Source organism: Diceros bicornis, chromosome 6, assembly GCF_020826845.1.
Source record: "Diceros bicornis minor isolate mBicDic1 chromosome 6, mDicBic1.mat.cur, whole genome shotgun sequence".
Lineage (NCBI taxonomy): Eukaryota > Metazoa > Chordata > Mammalia > Perissodactyla > Rhinocerotidae > Diceros > Diceros bicornis.
In genome coordinates this window covers 68614541-68639138 of record NC_080745.1, presented here as the reverse complement: position 1 = coordinate 68639138, position 24598 = coordinate 68614541, and the positions used below count along the sequence as shown (strand labels likewise).

Below are 24598 nucleotides of genomic sequence, written 5' to 3'. Positions count from 1 at the left end.
CTCTGTTGAAATTCCCATTTGTGTCCATCAAGGGGACAGTGTCAGGGCCTGGGGGCGGGGACAGGGTGGGTGGTCATCCCCCACACTAGCAGCCTGTTCTCAGCTTTGTGAATGTTTGCTTGCTACCCAAAACCTCCTCTAGACCCTGAGCACTTCTGGACCCAGGGTCATAGAGCCTGTGGTGACGGAGCTGGACACGAACCCCAGCCTCTGACTCTAAATCCCCTGCCCCTCCCAGTGGACCCAGCCTCTGCTGGAAGCTGGAGTCGCCTGCAGCAGCGGCTGGGCTCCGGCCTGCTGCAGCTTCCTCCAAGTAAATCTCCCCCCGCCATAGGAAAGCCCAGAGAACAGAGGATGTGAGAAGCCTGGGAGACACCAGCAGTCATATCCCAACTCTGCCCTTTTCCTTGACTTCCCATTTTAAAGACAAGGAAACTGAGACCCAAAGAGGTGAAGTGAATTGGCCGAAGCCACTGACAGAACCCAGTCCATCCCTGCCGTCTCTCCCCTCGGGGGCCGCTGGACCTCTCCTCTGTCCTCTGCAGGTTTCTGCAGAAGGAGGAGGGTGTCTGGTGCTGGAGAGTCAATGAGTGAGAGGTCACCCAGGAGAGTGCCATATCGGGCACATTCCACAAGGCTTGAAGCTTTCAAAATAGCCTGGCAAGCCTGTGCGCTTCCTCCTAGGGGCCGGAGAGTGGCCACCAGCTGGCAGGGGACAGCTTGAGGGAGCATTCACCGGCAGGGGATTGGGGTGTGGGTGCTGAGATATCTGTTTTCCTCACTGCTGTAGTGAGTGAGGCCTTGGCAAGCCAACTGGCCTGGCGTGGCTGTCCCAGCCGAGGCCTGCCCCTTACCCGCTTGCCCTCCTTCCCTCACCTCAGCCACCTCTGCAGGCTCCTCCCTGTCTCTCATCCCTGGGGCTCCCCCAGCTCCATCAGCTTTCCAGGAGTCAATGAGGTGTGGTGTAAGGCCTAAGGCTGTGCCACGAGTGGGAAAGAACACGGGTTGGAATCCAAACTGACTACATTCTGGCTGTGTGACCTTGGGCAAGTCGCTTACCCTCTCGGATCCTCAGCATCATCTTCTGTGAGATGGAGGCACTGCTCGTGCCTGTTCACAGGGTTTGTGTGTGTGTTCCCTGAACTTGTGTACGTATGGCTACCTCCAGGATAGAACATGCTTGGAACTTGCTGGGTGCCTTCCGTCCCTTCCTCGGGTTGTGGTGCTCTGTGACTCGGCTGACCAGGACCAGGTCCCCAGCCTTGTAAGGGCAGTTAAAGCCAGACCAGTACAGGCCAGGAAAGGAATGACTCCCTCTTAGACACAGCCAGCACTTCCTTAGAGAGTATTCATACAAAAAAGATTGATTCTCCTGCACCTGGCTCTTCCCACTTCTCCCTTGGTGTAAGGTCCCCAGGGGCAAACCTAGACCATTTAGCTCTTGGGATAGTTGCAAAGTGCTTAATTCTGAGGATATCCTGAACAGCTTGATGGATACTCCCCCAAACGTCCTTTAACACTTAACTTGACACACTTTTGTGAGCTTATCCCCAGGCAGGGGAATTGGTGGGTCAAAGAGTTTGCATTTCTCATTTTGATATATGTTGGCAAATGGCCCTCCTGAAAGAATTCACGCCCCTCCTGCAGTGTATGAGGCATTTCTAGTTCCTCATACCTTCATCAGCACTGGGACTTACCAAACTTGAATGTCTTACCAGTCAGCTAAAGAAAAGTAATATCTTGTTTCTGATATCTGATTTCTTTTTGCAGTTACACATGAGGTTGAGTATCTTTTCGCGGATGGATTGGTTGGTTGTATTTCTTTTCTGGTAAATGCCTATTTACATTCCTGGCCCATATAAAATTTTTCTGTTGGGTGGTTCAACTCATTACTTTGGAATTAGAGGGTTGTTCCCTGGGGATGGGGGGGAGGGTGGTCTCTAAGGGGGCTTTGGTGGTGTTTGGATCAGTTTCCTTTGGGGCTGTGAGTTGGAAGTGAGCCTCCTTGCCCTCCCAGGAAAGGGCTGCCCTGGGCTTGCTCTGAGCTTTCTGGGGTTCTCATTGTTAACAGGTGTGAAAGTGTCTCCCTCCTTCACCCCGGTGCTGGGCAGTGAATCGGGGCAGAGCTTATGGCTGGATGGCTGGGCGGTGGGCTTGGTGTTGGACCCACGGCTTCTCGGTTTAGGGGAGTAGGGGGCCATGGTGAGATACCAAGGAAGAACCTGTGTGTGTGCAGCTGTGTGAGGGCTTCAGAATTTCTGTGGGGGGCTTGGGTGGCTAGGGGTTATATCTGCATAGGAAGCACCCCATTGGAGAGTGTATTCCAAATAACGAATTTACTGAAGTTGCTTTTGTGCACAGTATGTATAATACATAGAAAAGGTCAGTTGTCTATTTCCCAGGATAAATAAGTATAAAAATAAATAAGAAAGATGAAATCAATAATAAAATAATAATATTGGATTTACCAATTGTATTTGGGCTATATGACGGAGACTGTGACGGTAGGACTAGTCCTCCTTCAGCACTGCCCCCGGAGGAAGTCAGGAAATGAAAGGAATGATCTCCTATACCCTGGGTGTTTGCTGTGGGACAGGTGTGTTCTGAGGACTTGGCACGCATTTCCCACGTAGTCCTCACTCAAATGTCCAAGGCATGTCCTCTTATTACCCTTGGTTTGGAGGCGAAGAAATGGAGGCTCAGAGAAATTATCTAATTTGTCCAGAATCTTACACCAAATAAGAGGCAAAGCTCAGATTTAATATTAGAAGCTGTTGGACGCCACACATTGGGCTTGTCTGTCTTCTCTCCCCAGCCCTGACCCCTTGGTTAAAGCTGGAGGGAGATTCCACATACAGGGTGGAAGATGGGGCTGCTGTGTTGTGGCTGAGCACCCCAGCCCCCCTGCCCCCTCTGCAGCCCAGCTGGCATCTCAGAAGACAGGCTGAGAGGGGCGGGCCCTTATTTGGGGCTTTGGTGTGGGGCCTGGAAAGGCTGGAATCTATAGCTCACGCCTTTCCCTGCATGGGCCTGGGTGTGAGCGAGGGTGTGGGGAGGGGGCCTGCTCCCTGAGGGTGGGCTCTGGCCAAGTGAAACAGGCTGAGGTCAGAGGGAGGGGGCCACCATCCCCAAGGGAATGCCTGGATGACGTGACTTTGCGGGGGCGCTGGGGGAGGAGGCTTGCTATGTGTTTCTCGTCTCACCTCCATGCCTCGGCCAGATGGGGAATCGGTGTGGGAAGCCGGGCCAGATGCGCCTCTGGCAGGCTTCCCTGGCCGTTGTGCACGGCTCTTCTGCAGCCAGCTTGGCAAGTCCCTCTCCTCCCCCACCAGGGGACATAGGAGCAAATGACGTCCTGGAGTTGGCTGTGGTGGAGAAGAGGGTCTCCTCTGGTCATGTGGCAAGAAGGGGCAGGGAGAAGCTGTTTGGGGACCCAGAAGACGTGACCTGGTACCGCCTTCTCTCATTCCAAATGGCCTGTGTTCTGAGCCAAGCTTGGGGGAGGGAGGGGAGGTTTATAAGGTTTGCTCTCAGATCCGGAGCCTGGGAGTGAATTCAGTGAATTGAGCGTAAAACAAAGCCTCTGACTTCTAGCACTTGGTCCCTCTCCCTTTTCAAAGTTGATTACACTTTCTTGCATCGAACGTCTCTAGTTCTCAGTCGTTCTTTGCACTGTCCAACGGTGAGCAGTGAAGCACTCATGCGCTGCCAGGAACTGGGGTCCCCACCGCTCTCAGCTCTGAGATCTGTCCCAGTCACTCCATTGCATCCCAATTGTGGTCCATCTGGGGTCCCAGAAGCCTTTGGGGTGGGATTTCTCATCTCCGAGCATCCTCTCCTAGGATGTCCTAGGGAAAGGGACCCATGTCGCTTTCTGTTATTCCCAGACCCCACACATTTCCCTGCCTGAGTTCTATCGTCACCAAGCCTGGCCTCACCTTCGTGCCTTCTGCTCCCCCAGGGCCACCTCTCCTCCTTCCAGGCTCCTTCCTCCTCATCTCTTCCTTCTTTGATCCTTAGATCTCCCTCACACCCTTTCTTCCCTCCTTCTCCAATCCCAAACCATTCCAAATTTCCACCTGAGAAACACTTCACTTTGACCTCTGCCTTCCTCCTCTCCTCCTCTCTCCTGCCCCCATCATTCCCTCAAGCCTCAGAGCCAGGCACTCTTCCCCTCAGCTCCTGTCACTCACTGCCTTGGGCTTCAGCCTCCAGCCAACCAAGCTGCTCCCAGTCTCCACCCAGCCCAGGCTGTTGCATGCCCTCCCCACCCCCAGCCTTTGTCCATGCCCTTTCTTCTGCTTAGGGTGCCCTCCTACCACTACCACCCTCACCTCCTGGCCCAGCTTACTTTCCTCACCTCTGACCCTTCACCTCACCTCCAGCATCACCTCCCACAGGAATCTGTCTCCACTGGCGCCTCCCCTCTGGGTTCCCCAGGATCATGCACATCTCTCAGTCTAGTCTCTACAGCAAGTTATCCATTAGTGCCGCTTTTTCTCACCAGTCTGGGAGCTCCCCTGGAGCCAGGGCTGTATTTTATTTGACAGAGTTTCCAGTGTCTAGCGCGGAGCCCAACACATAGTAAGCACTCAATACTCCTTTACTGGACTGAACTGGATTTTATCAGACAGAAGTGACATTTCTTTATTGAGGATCTATTGGGCACCATGTGCCCAATATCTTTAAGTATTGTAGAGAAAACAAGAGAAGTCTGGGTTAAATACTTGCTTTCAAGGAGTTTGTGACCCAGTTGAGGATGGTTCTGGGAATGGGTTGGAGGAATGGACACGCATGAGATTGACAATCTGAGTCTCTGGTGCTAAGGTGGGTACTGTGGCTACAGGTGCCCTTAAGGATTTTAGAGAAGGAGGAAATGGTTGTGGACAGAAAGAGGCTGTGAGGCTTCGATGAGGGGAAAGGGTGGGGGGATCACATGAAAGGAGGCTAGGCCAAACTCCAGGGTCAGGACCTTGAACAGATGGAGAAACATGTTTCTAGAGAAGGTGAGCAGATTTCACCTAGTTCTGCAGTTACTCTCCTGGGGGCACTTCAAATGTCAGACCAGGGTTAGTGGATTTTAAGTGCAGTTTTTCTATCCTGGAAGCCAAACAGGAGCTGATGGCGTTCCCAGTTTTGCTGCTTGATTGGGAAAGTTTTACTGCACGCCAGGCTCTGCCCGGGCCAGCGAACTCTCTAGGCAAAGAGACCAGGATTTTTCAGGCATCAGTTCTTTCCAGTTGTCAGTGGAAGAGAACCTGGTTTCTTCTTGCCAAGCCTGGGAGACCAGGTACATTTTAAGCCAAGCTTTCTCCTTAATCAGCCAGGTACGCCTCCTATGTGCCAGTGTTGGTGATCTGCGATATGAGTATCGCAGAGGCCCAGGATAAGTTTCCTCCAAGACTAATGGATGCGAGATGATCCCTACCTACACTAGCTTGTTGTGTGCCGGATGGAGGGGCAGAGGGAGCATCAGGGCTGAGGCAGTCCAGGGAGGCTTCTAGGAGGTGTGGGGTCTTGATTAGACCTTGGAGGAATTCGGCTGAGACAATGGAGAAATGGAGTCCTTCCTGGCAAGAACCCCTTAACCAAGAGTGACATCTTTTTCTTTCTAGTATTTTTAAAACAGCTTTATTGAGATATAATTCATATACTATACAATTTACCCATTTAAAGCTCACAATTCAGTGTTTTTTAGTATATTCACAGATAATGTGCAACCATCACCAGTCAATTTTAGAACATTTTCACCATCCCCAAAAGTAACACCATTAGCAGTCACTCCTCATTTCCCCCAATGCCACCACCCCCAGCCCTAGGCATCCACTAATCTATTTCTGTCTCCATATATTTGCTTATTCTGGGCATTTCATATAAATGTAATCATATAATATGTGACCTTTTGTGTCTGCCTTCTTTCACTTAGCATGTTTTCAAGGTTCATCTATGTTGTAGCAAGTATCAGTACTTCGTTCCTTTTTATAATAGAATAATATTCCATTGTATGGCTATAACACATCATTGTATTTATCCATTCATCAGTTGGACATTTGGGTTGTTTTCACTTTTTGGTGATTATATAATATATGTAATATTTCATGATACAATGCTGCTGTGAACATTTGCATACAAGTTTTTGTGTGGGCATAAGTTTTCATTTCTCTTGGGTAGATAGCTTGGAATAGAATTGCTGGGTCCTGTGGGGACTCTGTGTTTAACCATTTGAGGAACTGCCAGACTGTTTTCCAAAGCAGCTGCACTATTTTACATTCCTACCAGCAATGTATGGAGGTTCCAATTTCTCTACATTCTCGTCAACAGTTATTATTATCTGTCTGTTTGATTATAGCCATGCTAGTGGATGTGAAATGGTACTCTATTGTGGTTTTGATTTGCATTTCCCTGATGGCTAATGATGCTGAGCATCTCTTCTTGTGCTTATTGGCCATTTGTATATCTTCTTTGGAGAAAAGTCTATTCAGATCCTTTGTCCATTTTTAAATTGGGTTATCTTTTTATTATTGAGTTGTAAGAGTTCTTCATATATTCCAGATACAAGTCCCTTATCAGATACATGATTTGCAAATATTTTCTCCCATTCTGTAGATTTTCTTTCCACTTTCTTGCTTTGAAGCACAAAAGCTTTTAATCTTGATGATGTCCAATATCTGGTTTTTTTTTTTTTTTGCTTTCTAGTGTTTTTGGTGTCATATCTTAGAAACCATTGACTAGTCCAAGGTCATGAAGATTTGTGCCTATGTTTTCTTCAAAGACTTTTATAGCTTTATTGCTCACATTGAGGTATTTGATCCATTTTGAGTTAACTTTTTGTGTATGATGTGAGATAGTGTTCCCTTCCAATTTTGGATTGAGTCAGACTGAGGTCCCACCCAGCTCCCTAGTTGGCAAGCTGTGCTTTGCTCTTTGCATTTAGGTGTCAGCTTAAACATGGTCTCCTGAGAGAGGCGTTCCCTGACCATCTGTCTGAGTAGCCTCCTCCCTGCAGTCTTTTTGTGTCACCACACCTCATTTTGTTGGACCATCAGAAGTGCTTCTATCTGTGCCTGACACTCCCCGTGCAAGTGCCATGAGGACAGGCTGTCTGGCTACTGCGGTATGTCCAGCGCCTAGTGCAGAGCCTGGCATTCAGTTGGTACTCGGGCTATGTTTGTTGAAAGCGTGAAACTTTTTGTTAAAGGAGCTGCATTCCCAGTGGATTTTGTTAAAACTTTCTAAATGTTTCTGGGCTCATAGAGTTCCAAGTTGGAGGGCTGAATGGGAAGGAATTTTCCAGCAACATCACAGGCAGGTGGTCACTCATCTCCTGCCCTGATGATCCCATTACTTCACAAGACAGCCCCTTCCATCCTTGGGTAACTCTGGTGGGAAACTTCTTCCCGATGTTGGGCAAAGATCTGCTTTCCTATAATTACACTCATTCTCCACCGCCTTCCTTTGGGTACAATTGGAGATGAACCTCCCATATTGATAGTCCTTTAAATATTTGAAACCAGCTGTTGCATGTCTCTTAAATGCCTTCTCTGGGCTCAGCACCTCTAATTCTTTCAGCTGTTCCTCCTAGAGCTAAGCAGGGCTGGACTCTGATCCCTCAGTCACTGATGTCGGCCACATGGAGGTGGGGACGGCCACAGGCTGCCAAAGAAAGCAAAGGCACAGCCACAGCTCAGAACAAATGAACCCCAGTCTCCTTGTTTTCTTTTCCCCACTTGAGCTGGTGAATTCTAAAACTGGAGGCAGAAGTTGGAGAAAAGCACCCGATACAAACTCCTTAACTAGACCTCTTGAAGGCAGAGCTGACTCTTAATAGTAAAAATTACACTATAATATTGCTTTCTATTTCAAGAGTATTTTTTTGGTTAGTCCAGTGGTCTTTTTGGTATTGGTCCACCTTGGTCTTTTTGGTAGTGGTTCTCAACCTGTACAACTCTGGGGAGCTCTGAAAACCACCACTGCCAACTCCACTTTCCCAGATGCTGATTTAAATGGTACAGGGTGGAGCCTGGGAGGCAGTGTTTTAAAGCAGCCCAGGTGACGTGTGTAGACAGGGTTGCAGACCTTGGCTTTAAGAGCTCAACATTGAACTTCATCTCCCCTGCAGACCCCCAAGAATGAGCGAATGTTGGATGTTAGCAGAGGAGCCAGGAGCTGGCATTAGCCAGAAGACAGGCTAAGAGGACACAGTTGTTTTCTAAGATGGAAATCTTGTTTTAAATTATGAAAGCCATACATGTTCAAAATAAATAAAATAATACAGAAATATATAAAGTAGAACGTGAAACTGTTCCCATTTCTCCTTCTCTTAACCCAAATAACCAGTTCTCAGTTTGTTGCATTTTTTCCAGATTTTTTAAATGTATACATACGTGTGCATACACAAACTTCCCATACACACACCTCCCCCAAAATAAATCTAATTATACTATGTACATACTGTTTCGTAATCTGTTTTTTTCTTAATATACTGTGGACATTTTCCCATAGTGGCACAGAAAGATCGACCTTATCTTTTAACAGGTATATGAAGCATAATTTATTTGACCATTTTTAAATCAATAGACATTCAATATTCCTTATTTTTTGCTGTCACAAACATCTTTAACAATGAACATCTTTATATATGTAAACACAACACACACATATATACACACATACGTACACACACTTGTGTGGATAAATTCCTAGACGTGAAATTCCTGAGTCAAAGGGAAGGCAAGTTTGCCAAAATGCTCCCCAAAAAGATTGTTCCAGTCTACGCCGTGCAACAAAATTCCTAATGCCAGCAATTTGCCTTGTGTCAAAGTTGAGCTTTGCTGAGCACAGCAGAGAGGAAGGTGTGAGTGTGTCAGATGGTGGGGAGGAAATGGCGGGGTCATTTCCCCTGTGGGCTGTGTGTGGAGGAGGCCGCTGGCCTCTGGCCTTGCCTGTCTGCTGTGTTTCCCAGGAAGAGGAAACCAAGCTGTGTGTGTTAACCTTTGCCTTGCTCTCCAGGGTGTGACGGTGGAGCAGGGCACGTTCACAGGATGCGTGTGTCCAGGTCAGCAGGCCCGGGTCAGTTGTTGATTTGGGAGTGTATGGAGTGAGAATCCTCCTTTTCAACCCTTTCCTAGATCCACTGGGCTGCATCCAAGCCCTGTGGAAGCCCAGGGGCCTGATCCTTTTCACGGTTCAAGAGAGGATACATTGGTTTAAGGTTTCCAGGACTCTAGTTCCTGAATGTCAATGTGCATCTAGTTTTTTCTCCAATTTCCACAGTAGGGTGAGCTCCTCCCCACAACCTGGACACACTGCCACCCTCTCTGGCCTCCTGGGCTTTACCCAAGACGTCCACTGCCCACTGCTGGGCCTCTACGTTGGAGCACCTGCTGGCTCAAGGTGGTCAGACCTGTTTGCTCTGATAAGCTGACTAGGGACCAGAGGGTGGTGGCAGGGTTGGAAGGAGGAAGGTACAAAGGTTCAACCACGTGCCCTCAGGTACTCTGGAGAGCGTGCAATAAGGACCACGCCCAGAGCTCTGGAAACCCAAAGTGGGTTCCTTTCTTGACCTGGGCTAGTTGGTGTCTCCAGAAACTTCTAGAGAAGAGGCTAAAGTGCAAGAGACTGTGCCAGGCACTTTGAAAGGGAAGATGAGGAGGGGAGGTCACATTTATCGAGCAGCTGCAGGGTCCCGGACCCCGCGGTTGGTCTTGACCTGTGTTCTCATCAGTCTTCCCAGTGAGGCAGGTGTTACGACCCCATTTAATGCAGGGGGAATGGAGGCTCAGAGGGAGTAACAACTTTTGCTGGAGCTGATCTGACTGATTCTAAACGATGCAAAGTAGAGCGCTGGTCCCCACGCAGGACTCTTTACCCGCCTGTCGTGTGGACGGTCTCAGACTGACTCATAGATCACCGGCACAGGGAACAACCAGTTGACCGAGCAGCGGATTGAACCACGAGGGCAGATCCTCGTGGCAGGGACTGTGCCTTGTTCCGGGCAGTCTCGTGTAGCTATTAAAGGGACGAAGTGGTCAGGCTGTGAAGTCAACGCCACATTTGAACCTCAGGTCGACTGTTACCTCTCTAGCCTGGGTCTCTTCATCGTGAACTGGAAATGATAACAATACTCCCCTGCAGGATCATTGTAAGGATTAAATGAGATCATCTGGATAGAGTGCTTAGCCACGCCTGGAATGTGGGAAGTGCCCATAAGTGGGCGTGGTTATTATTGTTATCCTGATAAAACCAAAGGGTTTGTGCAGACGAGAACTAGGTTTGTGAAAGCTGACCCTTCCTGCTGTTTCTCTCGCAGTTCTGGGACCATAAGGACATGGTTTTGACAGCTGAAGCTTTTAAGGTCCACGTAGGGTTTGTAAATCCTGGGAGCTCCTCCTTTATACACTCATTTCCCCTCCAGGAAACATGAAAAAAAGAAGGAAAAAACGCCTCCAACCCCGAGGGGCCTGCGCGGCTGGTCCATCCTTCCAGTGGGGTGCTGCTGAGGATAGCCATTGTTTTCCTGGCCCTGGGCAGCAGAGCTATTTTCGCTCTTCTACTTTCCCAGGCCGGGCTTGTTATTAGTAATGGTTCTACCACTGCTGTGTGTGTGTGCGTGCGTGCGTGTGTGTGTCCGTCCCTGCCTATTTGTGTCCCTGTTTCCCACTTCCTGCTCCCCTCCTACTCTATTACTGGTGTTAAGAGCCAAGTCTCACGGCAAATGGAAAGAAGCTGGTTCGCCCTCTCCCTCTTCCTGGGTGTCTAAATAGCTAGTGTTCATTGGGCACTCCATGTGCCAGGCCCTGTTGCAGTACCCCATGTGCATCATATTTAGTGGAAGCTCCCATTATAAACCACACTTTGCAGCTAAGGAAACCCTGACTCAGAGAGGCTAAGACACTTGCCCAAGCTCACACAGCAGAGAAGTGTTAGAGCTAAAATTTAAATTCATCAAATGCTTTCAAAGCCATCTTCCTCCTCCCTGATGCCAGCACTGCCCTTGGTCCTTTCTCAGCCTCACTGTTTGGCACCCCATCACTCCATCTTGCACTGTTTCCCTGCTTCATTTGTCAGTGTGAGTCTGGCTGCCCCAGCTGAGCTGTGACGCCTGAGGTCGGGGATTTTGCCCCATCTTTAGCTTGGTACAAAACTAGGCACCAGGTAAGCACTCACTCGGCATTTGCTGGTTGCTTTGTTCCTTCACTTAGGGGACGTTTCGTGAGTGCCGCTTAGGTGTCAAGTGTCGTGCTGAGTGTTAGGATGCCAGGCTCTGTCTTCTGGGAGCTTCCATTCTAATGGGGAGATACAGGGTGAGTTCACTGAATCCTCACCACAGCCCAGCAATGAGGTGACCACTGTTATCCCCATCTCACAGAGTGATAAATGGGGGCACCAGCCATATGGAGGCTTCCTCCAGACCCTCTTGTCTACAACCACCCTCCAAATTAAATAAACAGTCGAGGCCTGATTTGTGCAAATGATGGCAGGCGCTGAATGTGGTGGGTACCCGCTGAAAACTCGCAAAGGTGTTTGATGTGGGATAGGAGCCTGCTGATTATCCTCTCCTCTGAATCCCTTTAAAAGGCCCGTTTTCCCAGATGAGGGCCATTTGGTACAGGTCTGCAGTGGCAGCGTCTGTGGTTTGCAGGTGACTGGTGGACCAGTGGTTCTGGGAGGAGCACCCTGCCAGCACACAGCCTTTCTGGGGTTTGCTTCTGCTGCATTTACTGTGACTGCTCCATAAACTGAGGTCCAGAGGGAGCCTGGAGTACAGTGGTCTGAGGACTGGAAAGGTTCCACCACCAGGTCATTAACCTTGGAGTCAACCTGTGCACGTGCACGCTGGGGTGGGGGTCGCCCTCCAAGTCCAGGCTTCTAAGTGGTGGTTGTTCCCCAAATTTGCAGCATCACCACCCTTCCCACCCTAAGAACAAACATCCAGCCCAGAGGTGGGGTTGGAATTTTAATAGGGCCACACCCTCAGGGTGCTCAGAAACTTTAGTCAAGTGGCCACAGGCTATGGAACTTGATTTTGGTGGTAGGGTTTTGGGTTGGCAAAGACCCTTGCACTGAGCCAGATATATTTGTATTCTGCCCCTTGACCACTGGGGATTTGCTTCTGGGAGTAGGGGACAGTCCCCAAGTATTACTGCTAGCAACATCTTTGATGCTTTGAACCCTGTGGATTCTCGCTCATTAGATCAGCCAGCCAGTTATTATTTCAGTGTGCCCAGCGGACTGGCTGGCCAGGAGCCTCAGGGGCGACGGGGAAGATGGTTGCTGCTAGGGACATCTGGGAGGGACATACTCACCCATGTTAAATAGACAGAGACACACCATGTGTCCAGTGCTGGGTTGTTCTGAGCCAACAATTAGCAAACAAAGGCAGATATAATAACTGGCTAATTGTGAAAAACAGACTGTGAGTACCACAAGAGATGGGCACAGACTTGCTAGGCTAGTGGGCCCAGGCAGATGTTGGAATCTGGGGGGCTTTCTATCTGGGTGCAACCAAGTGTTGTCAAGACGGGTCTTTCACACCAGGGCCTTCACTGCTTACCAGTGGGGCCAGTGGGCCCCAGCAGGGAGGAGAAGGGGCATCGGCCCAGCGTTTGGTGTAGCCACTTGCACTGGGAACAGCACCCTTGGGTCCTCTGCCCTGCCGGGGGGTCTTAAGAATCAGCCTGGCCTAATTTGGGACTTATGTTCAATCCCCCCCCTCCCCATAACAGGACTTAGTACATGGGGCCCTTTGAATAGAAGGGTAGAGCTGATTGGTACCTAAGAAGGGCTGGCATCATCTTCTTGGGGAATAAGGATGAACTTCTCCAGTAGGAAGCCAGAGCAGCGATCATGTCCCCAAACGTAATCTCCCCTTTACTGGCTATTGGATTGTGTTCATTCAGACTTCTGGGGCCGTATTCTTGAGCAGTCAGTTCCACATGTTAAGCATCCCTCCCTCTAGAAGATTTGGGGAAGATGAAGAGCTGGGTCCTGAGGTCATACTGTGACCTCAAGGGCCCTAGAAAGCAGTGATAACCACCCAGGGGAACAGGGTGCTGTGTCCTGGCCAGAACCACCATGTATGCATTAGAATAAGGTGCCCCTTTTTCTGTGTGCCTGCAGCCCCGAGCCAGGGTGCACAGTTTGGGGTGCAGAGTATAGGTTAGGTTTCAGACCCTACTTGTCCCCTTGGCTGGGCAGTCTTTGCGCAGTGAACAACTTGTGCAACTGTATGCAGTGGCTCTTGCCCCAGCCAACGGATCCCACCCCATGGTGGTGTGAGCAGGTGAAGGAACATTGTCATTGAGTTTCCATTTGGCCCGGGGCCAGGGGCTGCTGGCAGGGGTCCAAGGAAAATAAGGCCTTCCTTAGTAAACTGAGCCACAGTGCCACGAAGATATATGATTTCCTCCACAGTTCCTAACTCCTTGCCTCTAACTGTACTTTTCTTCAGCAAAGGGAGCAACAAGCACTCACTGGCACTTTCTCATTAAACACAGGGCAGGTCCTAGGCCTTCTAGGAATGGTTGGGCCATAACTTTGGGTCATTAATTGGTCGCAGCCCGGGTTTGATCGTGGACATCCCTCCACAGGAACTGGGCTGGGCTGCATTCTCGGTGCTCTGGAGTTGAGCTGCGGGTCTGATTTGTATCAAGGCCCTTTTCTTGGTGAAAGGAGCAGGACTTGGAAACTGTGAAAGTCTCGGAAGTCTCAGACATTTCTGGGCCTAATGAGCTGAGCAGACGGAAGGCGGCTCAAGATGGCCTCAGAGTGGGTGGGCTGGTCAGACCAAGGCATCGTGCTGGGTGTCTGGTGCGAGTTTCCGTCATTGTGTCTGCGGGTGAGCGTGGCAGGTGAACGTGAGACTCTGGGGCTTCCTCTCCAGGGGACGCTGGGCGCAGTTGCTGGTCTATAGTAAGGCTTCCTAGATGCCTGCCATCTGCCTGAAATGGCCAGAGATGGGGGAAATAGAATCCATGGTTTTTTTTAAATACAGAAGAAAGGGAAACTCCACCCGGGAAACATAACCCCAAGTAAAGTGTGTGGAAGCAGGATGTTTAATTGCAAACTTTTCTTGAGACCCAGCTGCTGTGTAATGTTATCTTGGTCGCTCCTGCAGCCAGAGGACAGTTTATCTGGGCCCCTGACGCAGGCGCCGTAAACAGAGCTGGCTTTCTCAGATGACCTCTGCCCTGTCCCCCTTCCCCTCCACCTGCCCTGTCTCTGCGGTTTATCACTAGGGTTTCCAGGGTCCACAGGGCCAGCTCAGAGAGGCTTGAGAAACTCTGATGGGGGGTGGGGGGGGCGGGGGAGTGTGGGTTGGGCTGGAATTTTGTGTATCCATTGCTCATCTGGAACAATAATCTAGGATGTTCAAGGTTTGGAAGAAAGCAGACAAGCCTCCTGCCCAGATGAGAGAAAGGGGCCTGGAGACTGTCCTCGGATCTCTGGGCTTATCTCCAGGGAGGTCTCTGACCATTTCCTCAACTCAGAATTTAGACTGTCCAGGAGGGGAGGCTGGGGGAGCCTGTGGCAAATCCCAGAGGTTTGGGAGAACCTGGGATTGGGGATTCATGACCTGAGTCACCTTCATGCTCACTCAGCGGGGAGTGGGATGCATGGTGTTAGCAGGAGCAATTCTTTGCCCAACAAGGAAAGAAATACGCTGTGAGGGGAAGCATGGCTGTGTCCTGGCCAGGTGGCTGTGGCTGACATGGGTCACATGAACAGCTCTCCATCACCCCCTGCCCTCTGGATATTTCTCCAGAGGGTGTGTCTTAGGTGTGGGTTCAGGTCAAGGGTTAGACACAGATGACTCCCTGTGCCTTTTCAACTATTTTGAAGAGTAGAGGGGAAAAGACTTTTCCAAGGGGGGCATGCTCTGGTCATGGCTGATTAGTCCTAGACCAGGGATTAAGAGGTCTGGGTTCCCGGCCCAGCTCTCACTCACAGGGCGGGTGTGCCTGCAGTGATAACCAGGGTAATGGATCAGGCCCAGCAGCCCTCAAAGCTGTGCCCCTGAAATAGAAGAGGAGCCCAAGGGCCTGAGAGGCTGGGCTGAGGTCTCAGCCCATAAGGAATGTCCTGAGAGTGACACCCAGGTGTGGCTAACTCCAGAATCTGTGCCTTTTTCTTGGCAAATCACCATTCTGGGTCCTAGGTTCCTCCTCTGCAAAAGGAGAAGCCTCCCAGCTGCCAGAGGCTGTGAGCCTGTGATTAATTCTCTCTGGGAGGTGAAGGGAAGCCCCTAATTAAGAGAGGCTGGAGCATGGGTCATGTTAAGCCCCAATTAAGCCCTTGCTCTGGGCCCGCTTGGTTGGCCCGGGAGAAAGGCTACTGTCTAATGGTGTGCTGGCAAGTGCAGGCTCTCTCCCGGGAGAGCATGGTTACTTGGGGCCTCCTTACAGGGCATCTGCCAGACAGAGGTCAGGCAGGCAGCACCTGGTTGCGCACAGCATCTGCTCCCTGCCAGGACCTGCAGGAAGCGGAGATGCAGGTGGGAGGGGAGATGTGGCTAGCAGGATTTGGGAGTCAAGGAGCTGAGAGTCAGCAGGGGGATGGGCTAGGTTATAACCCCTGTGAAAATCCAGAGCATCCTGCCACAGTCAGTGAAGCCAGTTGTGTATGAGGGTTTCCTCTGCATTCGTCTGCTTTTGTAGATTCCTAACCATTGACTTCTGTCTGGGCCTCGAGTTCTGTCTCTTCTTGGTCTCAGGCTCTCAGAATTGACATGGCTCCCCCATGTTCCTCTAGGCTCATCCCCTAAGCAAGGAGTGTACAGACTCTTCAGACCACCCAAAGCTTTATTTAAAAAGATGTTATTCAGTCCTGATCAAGTTATTTGGTTTAAATATCCACACTCCTAAATTTACATATAGGGAGATAGTCCAGTGTGATTAAGGGCATGGGGATTGGACTCAGCTAGACCTTCAAGTCCTTTGTGTTTTATTAACTGTGTGACTTTGGGCAAGTTACTTAGCTTCTCTGAGCCTCGGCTTCAAAATTGGGATAATAATGGTAGCTACCTCATTGGGCTGAAGATTAAATGAGCTAATGCATATGAATACTTTACACTGTGCTGGCATGTAGTAACCTTTACTTAAATGGTTTCTATAATTTATTATATGAGGTATATATTTGCATATGATATAGAGCACAGCAGGTCCCTATCTGTTTATTATAATAATAGTCAATAGTTGAGTTTGGGCTTGTGAGGATAGAGATGGCCTTTTACTTTATGTTCTTTCTTATCAGGATCACATCAAACATGTCATAAATACGCCCTCTCGGGGTGGCAACACTCAGCTCTGTTTGCTTTGCTTTATGGCCCTTTCTTTGGGTACATTTCAGAACAAACATTCCGTACTGCACGAGGCTAATTCTGTGACTTAGAAATCGGAGGGAGAAGGGACTGGATCCTGAGCACGTTTCCTGGGCTGTTAACTGAGCAGCCAAATGTAAAACCACACATGCTCGCTATGGACTAAATATTTGTGTCCCCCCAAATTCATATGTTGAAGGCCTAATCTCCAATGTGTTGGTATTAGAGGTGGGGCCTTTGGGGGTAATTAGGTTTAGATGAGGTCATGAGGGTGGAGCCCCAATGCTGGGATTAGTGCCCTAATAATAATAATAAGAGATCAGAGCCCTCTGTCTCCCTACATGAGGATACAGCAAGAAGGCAGCCATCTGCAAGGCAGCCATCTGCAAGTCAGCCATCTGCAAGGCAGGAAGTGGGTTCTCACCAGGAGCCTTGATCTTGGACTTGCAGCCTCCATAACGGGGGGAAGTGAATGTTTGTGGTTTAAGCCACCCTGTCTGTGGTGTTCTGTTATAGCAGCCTGAGTAGACTAAGACAGCCCTGCTCCAGGCATCTGGTGAAGAAGGCCACTCGGACACCAAGGTGTCCAAAGGCTACTCCTCTTTGCTAATGTTCCTTCCTTCTCACGGTGGCTGAGACCTCTGGCTTCTCTGGCCATTTTGTTCTCACTGGTGGAGATCCCCCTAGACCTACTGAATCAGAATTGCCAGGCAGAGGCCCAGGAATTTGAATTTTTATGAGGATCCCCAGGTGATTCTGATGGGCGTCCTGGCAAGGGAGCCGCCGCTGTGGACCATAGACGCTCAGTCTCTTCTGAGGGAGGAAGTGAGGCAGAGGTCGCACCATGTCTCAGTCTGTCCCTTATCCCCAGAGAAGTCACAGCAGGCACCAGAGGGGAAGTTCAGCAGAATAGCTCTGAGGTCATGTGAGGGGACTCCTCCCTCTGACTGAGGTCTCTCCCAAGAGGACGTATCTTTGGTGTAGGTTCAGGTAAAAGAGACAGAAATGGTGGGAACAGTAGGCCAGATCGTGTGGGCGGAGGGCTTACCCTCCTCCAACCAGCAGTCCCGCGCCCCTCCTGGGCCAGGGAGCCTTCCAGAGTGGCCTGAGGTAGCAGCCTTGGAGAGCCTGATTGAGCACTGGCAACTGGGGTGACATTGGAAATGGGGTCTTGAAATGTATGCATTTCAGAAAACTTCACAAATCTTCCACGTGCTAACATCTCTCCTGCAAATCTACCTCTCACCCAGAGGGTCAGTTTGGTTGTTCAACAGACCAAAATGTTTTCTGAGCACTCACTCTGTGCCAGGCACTGAGCTAAGACTTAGGGATACTGAGATGCATCACACATCTCTGAATGCTTGAGGTCTCCTACAATGTTTTTCAGAGTGAGTTCTGAGGATCAATTATGGCAGAATAACCTGGAATGTGTTTGTTAAAAATATAGGTGCCCCATTTTAACGAATGTACCACTCTGGAGGGGGGGGGTTGCTAACGGGAGAGGCTGTGCATATGTGGGGGCAGAGGATATACAGGAATTCCCTGTACTTTCTGCTCAATTTTGCTGTGAACCTAAAACTGCTCTATAAAAATAAAGTCTTTAGGGGCCGGCCCGGTGGCGCAAGCGGTTGGGTGCGCGCGCTCCGCTGCGGCGGCCCGGGGTTCGCTGGTTCGGATCCCGGGTGCGCACCGAAGTACTGCTTGGTAGGCCATGCTGTGGCGGCGTCCCATATAGAGTGGAGGAAGATGGGCACCAATGTTGGCCCAGGGCCGTCTTCCTCAGCAAAAAAAGAGGAGGATTGGCGGATGTTAGCTCAGGGCTGATCTCCTCACAAAAAAAAAAAAATAAAAAAAAATAAAGTCTTTAAAAAATAAGTAGACCAAACCCAGGTCTACTTATGCAGAATTTTAGAGGATGGGGCCCTGGCATCTGCAATTTTGGAAGGCCCCTTGCAAAATCTCATTCACTCTAAAGTTTGAGAACCAGTGGAAATTAGCTACTTAAATTTTTTTTAACAACCTCAATTTTATATTCATTGTCTAAAATACATGTAAATGAAAAGAAGGAAATGGAAACCACTTATAATCCTACCCTCCTAAGATAATCATCCTTAGCATTTTATTAAATGCCCGTGTGTGTGTGTGTGTGTGTGTGTGTGTGTGTGTGTGTCTGTCTGTATTTACACCTAGATGTGGAGCATCCATATGGTACCTGACAGTGTGCTAGGCCGTGGGGTCAGAGATGAGAAAAAGAATGGTCCTGGCCGTCGAACATCCACAGTCCTGTTAAGTGATGCCTGGCACAGCTTGAAGCCCAGCCTTAATCACTCACTCACCGTACTTACTTTTTCCCCACAGGTATACATCATCAACGTGACCTGGTCTGACTCCACGTCCCAGACCATCTACCGGAGGTACAGCAAGTTCTTTGACCTGCAGGTGAGTTGGTCTGAGTTCAGATGGTGCCCAGTTCCACCCAGAGTGGCCTGAGTGTCTGGTGGGCTGGCCTCTCTCATGTCCTCCCTCATCCAGAGAACCCCGTCAGAGCTCTCAGGGTCAGAGTCTAAGTCGGAGCAGAGGGACAGATGAGGGACCCTTGACGGTCAAGCTGGGCTTGGCTCAGTCTTGGATATTTCAGGCAGACACTTGGGGCTTTGTTGGCTTCCTCAGATGGTCTTAACAGTCATGCTTTGTCATCCTCCTTCGCCTGGGGGATAGGAAACCAGGGTGGAGAGGCGGGCAGATAGCTGTGGGTGCTGTGTGCATGAGCAGACATGTGTCTATAAACATCCAGGGTGAGACACAAGCCGCCACATCATTGCAGGCAAGGAAAAGCAAACACACAGAAAAGGCTGAAACAGAAAATAAGCAATTTCTTGAACTAGACACAGACTGGGCATACCACTGTGTCTGTCTAACTGAATAAGGCTCTTGCTGCCCTGTTTATACTCGTGTGTGGTACATGTGTCTCTCTGATATATACAGACATGTGCACCAGGGGAATGGTAGTATGGATCCCACATCTCCACTGCAGACACCTCTTTTAATGTCAGCGAATGGGGTTCAGCCTCTTTGGGTTACAAGTGAGAGTTTTACGTTCATGCTGTCTTAGACAAAACGCAGATTTGGTTGGAAAGATATACCAGTGAAGCTTATGCAGCTGACCAGATGGTGAAAGAGGAAGTGAGGCAGTGGGTTCCAGGAACACCTGAAACCAGGGCTGCTCTCCCTCTGTCTTGTGTCTGCTTCCGTCTGGACACTGTCCTCAGCTTCCCGAGGAACTTGGCTATTAGCAGCTCTCGAATTTCATATCTTGTGGTTCCCGACAGCAGAGAGACTGACTCTCTCCCGTTTCCAAGTTGAAAAATCCCAGGGAAGGCTCGAATTGGCCTGACTTGAGTCAGGTGCTCTCTCTGACCAATCAGTATGGCCCAGGGTAGAAGGTCATGTAGCACAGACATGGCCACTAGGGGGCTCACCTCTGTGTATCAGAGACAGGCACCAGACAAAGCAGAATCATTGTGAGCTGCGCAGCAACCACTCCTGTACTAGGAAAGGAAAGCCAAGATGTTCTAGGTTCTTTCTTAGGGCTATGAGCCTGGTTTAGGCTAATAAAAACACAAAGAAGAGACACCTACTCCTGGCCGTCACAACCAAGGTCCACTCCTTCCTTTGCAGGCCTTTGGTGGTGAGTCATCTCGGAGAGGCCAGGCCTGCATGTTTGCCCCCAAGTACCCGATTTTATCCCATTGTCCTTATCGCTCTACCTATGAGATGAGCCAGAGGTGAGCCAGCTTCCTGTAATGCAAATCCTTGCTTAATCTAACAATATGGGATTGGAAGCCACTTCTTACCCTCCTGCCTGTTTCCTCCTCCATGCTCATTTCCTGTCCCATCTCCTTGGGTCCTTCCAGCATAAACTGGTGGGATTTGCTGATACTCCGTCAATGGGTATAGTGTGCTGGACAGGAAATGATAACTTAGTTGGGGAGAGGGAACCCTGAAAGGACTCATTGATGAGCCAGAGGGGGTCTGAGAGCCAGAGGAAACTCTCAGATCAGAACTTTTCTTCCCCTCCTTCCCGTTCTGTTCCCCCACCCCCTTTCCAGTTACAGAATCTCACAAGAAAGGAATGCTGCTCCTCCCACTTCTCCCTTGCCTGGAGGGCTCATTTCCTGTGTGTCGGAAGGGGACACAGGGTATGGAGCAGCTTGCGTGATGTGCTGGTTTTAGCCATGAGCATGGCCAGGTCTGTCTACGTGGGTCATCGCCACCCTCTAGATGCAGTTCAGAAAGGGGTTGGGATGATTCTTTAGAATTTAACCTTTGTGCCAAGTGTAGCATCTTTGTGAACCCATTTTACAGAACTCATGACATGATGACTTTTAGTGGCAATCATTTTGGAAAGACTTTCTTATTTATCAGTGTCACTGATTTTAATATGGCAGCTCCTATAGAGGAAGAACAAATGCCATTGCTAACTCCATTTCTGGTCGCTGGTGGCCCTCAGAACTCAGCTTTCTGAGAGGCTGTGTGAGACAGTGCCTTAGAGCTTAGGCACTGGGGACACATTGCCTGGGAACTGGTTACTGGCTCTGTCACTGTGTAACTGTGGACAGGTTCCTTAACTTCTCTAGGCTCTGTTTTCTAAGGTGTAGAATGAAGATTTCACTAGTACCTACCAGTAGGGTTGTTGGGAGAATTAAATGAGCAAATACACATTTTTCCTGACACGTGGTTGTCTAGTGAGTTACTTGGTGTCAGCAGGTGACAAGGACTCTGGGCTGCACGTTGTAGGGGTCTGGGGGCTTAGTGCCTCGTATCATGGGGTTGCTTTGTTGTTTCCTTCACTTGGCTTCACTCTGCTGAGGAGCTGCTCTGTACCCAAGACTGCGTCATAGTGTTCAGAGCCTTGGGAGCCACAGGCTCTCTCTGGAGCTTGCCCCTGGGTCAGGACAGAGTATGTTGGGAGCAGGGGTGTGGCCCACAGGGGGCTGCTCTCAGAGTCTTTGCTCCTCCCCTCTTTGGCTGAGCCCCACCTCGGAACCCTGGAAGTCCTGGGCTGCCCAAGCCAGCCTAGGGGAAGCTGCTTCACTAGCTTCACCAACTCATGTTCTGGGCCTTCTGGAACCACAGACACCTTCGTGAATCTGGTGGAGCCCTCTGCCCGGAAAAACAGAGTATATGTACAGTTTTACTTACAGCGTCAGGTGTCACAGCGCCCTGTGAAAAGCCACTGAGCTACACCACTTCGGATCATTAATCACACATTCACATCTTGTACTACTCGGGCACCATTTGGGGGTTTATTTGCAGTATTCAGATAATAACGGTGGGCCTGGACACCCCTTTGAGGGACCCTCCCTCCTACAAGTTGATTTCCCTGTCCCCAGTGTGGGTCTCCCCATACCTTCGCTCTCTTATTTCTCCCTCTTCAAATGGTGTCTTCTGCTCCTAGTGGAGGTCAGGTTACCATGAGGAGGACTTGGGCTCCCAATTCTCTAATGTAACCGGGGGAATCATGTGCAAAGTGTCACCGAGCGGCCCAGACTCTCCTCTGGCAGTGGGCGAGGACCATGGGGTATGTGCAGATCCAATTTCACTTGGAATCACACAGGCACCTCCAGTGTCCCTCTCCCTCTGTGGGGCAAACCTGGAGATGGACAGCCGTGCCTTGGCTTCACACTCCACAGCCACAAGGCCAGGAAGCATTTGAAGGATGCTCTGTTATAGGTCTTGATTTTTCCATTTCTCTCCACTGCCGCTTCCACATCGGCCAGTCCTCAGGCCCCCAACCTGTGTGCGAACTAAGATTTGAAGCAGAACATCATTCTACGTTATCATCTTTAAAGCTTCTGCCAGGACCTACCTGCTCTGTGTATTGTGCTCTCGGAAGATCTTTGGGAATGAACAATCTCAGGCAGCAGGCCCTGAGGGGGTGGCAGGAGGAGGGAGGCAAGAGTGGGAGGACTTGTGCTCGGAGGAGAGCCAGTGTCTCTTTGATGTGAGCATGGCATTAATGAGTTCCCTACAGGGTACTTAGAGTTCTGGTGGAGCACTGGGGAGCTAGCTGTTCATGGCGCTGGGGGAGGGAAACCACAGATAACTGGGTACCTGCCTGTTCCACGCTTATCTGAAGCCTTAGGACTGTCCAGAGCAGATCGTTTGTCTCCATGCTCCCGTTTCTCCCCCACCAGCCACACTCCTCGCTTACTGGCTGCCTGTCACTTTCAAAGGCCTGGATTAGGGTCACCAGATAAATACGAGATGTCCAGTTAACTTTGAAGTTCAGATAACAGTGAATACTTTTTTTAGTATACGTATGTCCCACATATTGCATGGGACACACTTATACTAAAAAAGGTATTCATTGTTTATCTGAAATTTACATTTTCTTGTGTGTCTTGTATTTTTACTTGCTAAATCTGGCAGCCTTACTCCAGCTGTGGGTGGTGAGGGTGGAAGTATAAAGATGAATAAGCCAGGCTGACTCGGGGTGAGAGGGGACTGGCCTATGCTAAGGCCTCCAACACATTTGCACTTTTGCAGGGCAGAAGTGGCACAGGCTGGGGAACACTAAGTTGAGAAGGACAAGGTTCCTTCCTTCCACAAGTCCATATCTAGTGGGGAAAGTAGACTTTTAAGCAATTAAGTCCACTGTAGATGAAATAAGTACTAGATTGAGATACAAGCAACATGCTATGGGAAGGAGAGGAAGGAAAGAACATTCTTCTTGGGAGGGGGGAACAAAGAAGATGCCCATATGGTTTTGATTGGTGACAGGAGATATAGCCACATACCTCTACTCTAATTTGGGGGAATTCGGTTGTGTTTTGAGGATTATAGTTATCAGGGTAAAGTATGTCTCTAATTTATTTGTTAGTTTGTTGATTCATTTATGCCTGGCTGCCTCCTCCTATCTATCCATCCATCCATCCATCCATCCACCCACCCACCCACCCACCCACCCTTACACTATCCAATCTTAAGTGCCTGCCTTCTATGTCCTAGGCAGTATGCCAGGCTCTGGGGATTTACTGATGAGCAAAAACAGATCTGGTTACTGCTTTTATGGGACTTACAGCTTAGTGAGGGAAGACAGATTTTAGTTAAAAAAAAAATATATATATATATAATTTTATACTATTCCAAATGCTACAATGAAAGGTACTGTAGATATTTTACAGGGGAACCTTATACTCTGGGGTCAGAACAGGTTTCCCTGAAGAAGTGAGTTTTATCTGACAGATCAATGAGTTATTTTATTTTATCTTGTTTTTGAGATCAGAGATCCTTTTATGCTTCTAATGAAAGCAAGACTGTCTCCCCAGACAAATGTGTGAATGTACATATACAATTCTAATAACCCTTTTGCTTGTTCACTCCCCCCTGAAATCCTTCTAAGGGCACTAGGATAAGAGACCCTCTACTCTGCCTCAAACCTTCTTCTCTCCCCGTATCTTCTGCCTTGACCCTTCAGACCCAGTGCGTCTGCCTCCTCCACACACAAGGGGCTGTACACGGAGCCCGGCCCCTCTTCCTGCCCACTGGGAAGCACTGCGTATGGAGGCTTTAGACCCATGCTGTCCAATGCAGTAACCACTAGCCATTTGTGCCTATTTACATTTAAATTAATTAAAAATTTTAAAGATTAAATTTTGATAATTAAGTTTAGTTAATTTTTTTTTTTTTGGTGAAGAAGATCAGCCCTCAGCTAACATCTGCCAATCCTCCTCTTTTTTTTTTTTTTTTTGCTGAGGAAGACTGGCCCTGGGCTAACATCCATGCCCATCTTCTTCCACTTTATATGGGACGCCGCCACAGCACGGCTTGCCCAGGATCTGAACCGGCCAACCCCAGGCTGCCACAGTGGAGCGTGCGCACTTAACCACTTGTGCCACCCGGCCGGCCCCAAGTTTAGTTAATTTTTAAAATTTAAATTAAATTTAGTTTCTTGGTCACACTTACTACACTGCAAGTGCTCAGTAGCCACAGTGGCTACTAGCTACGTATTGAGCAGACCTAGAACATTTCTGTCGTCACGGAAAGTTCTGTTGAACTGTGGTGCTTTAGACCACCTGGGACACACAGAGGCTTGATCTGACTTTATGCCCACCCCAGAGTGTTCTGCCACCTCCCAGTCCCTTCCCAGTTGCCCTCTAAAATCTTCTAGGGCCCCAGCAGGAAGAGGGAGACTATGTTCCACCATGATTTGCCCCATCGATAGAACAATTCAATTCAACAGCTATTCTAAACACCTCTTCTGGAAACCAGGTCAGT

The 24598-nt window shown here is 49.4% G+C and overlaps 1 protein-coding gene across 4 annotated transcripts in view; it reads left to right on the top strand.

Annotated features, from left to right (window-relative positions):
* Nucleotides 1-24598, top strand: part of SH3PXD2A (SH3 and PX domains 2A) — a 242671-nt gene that overhangs the window by 30663 nt on the left and 187410 nt on the right. For all 4 annotated transcript variants that reach the window (XM_058543934.1, XM_058543936.1, XM_058543935.1 and 1 more), the window contains exon 2: nucleotides 18677-18757. In XM_058543934.1, coding sequence (XP_058399917.1) covers nucleotides 18677-18757 — 81 coding nt within the window. The remainder of the gene's footprint in view (nucleotides 1-18676; nucleotides 18758-24598) is intronic.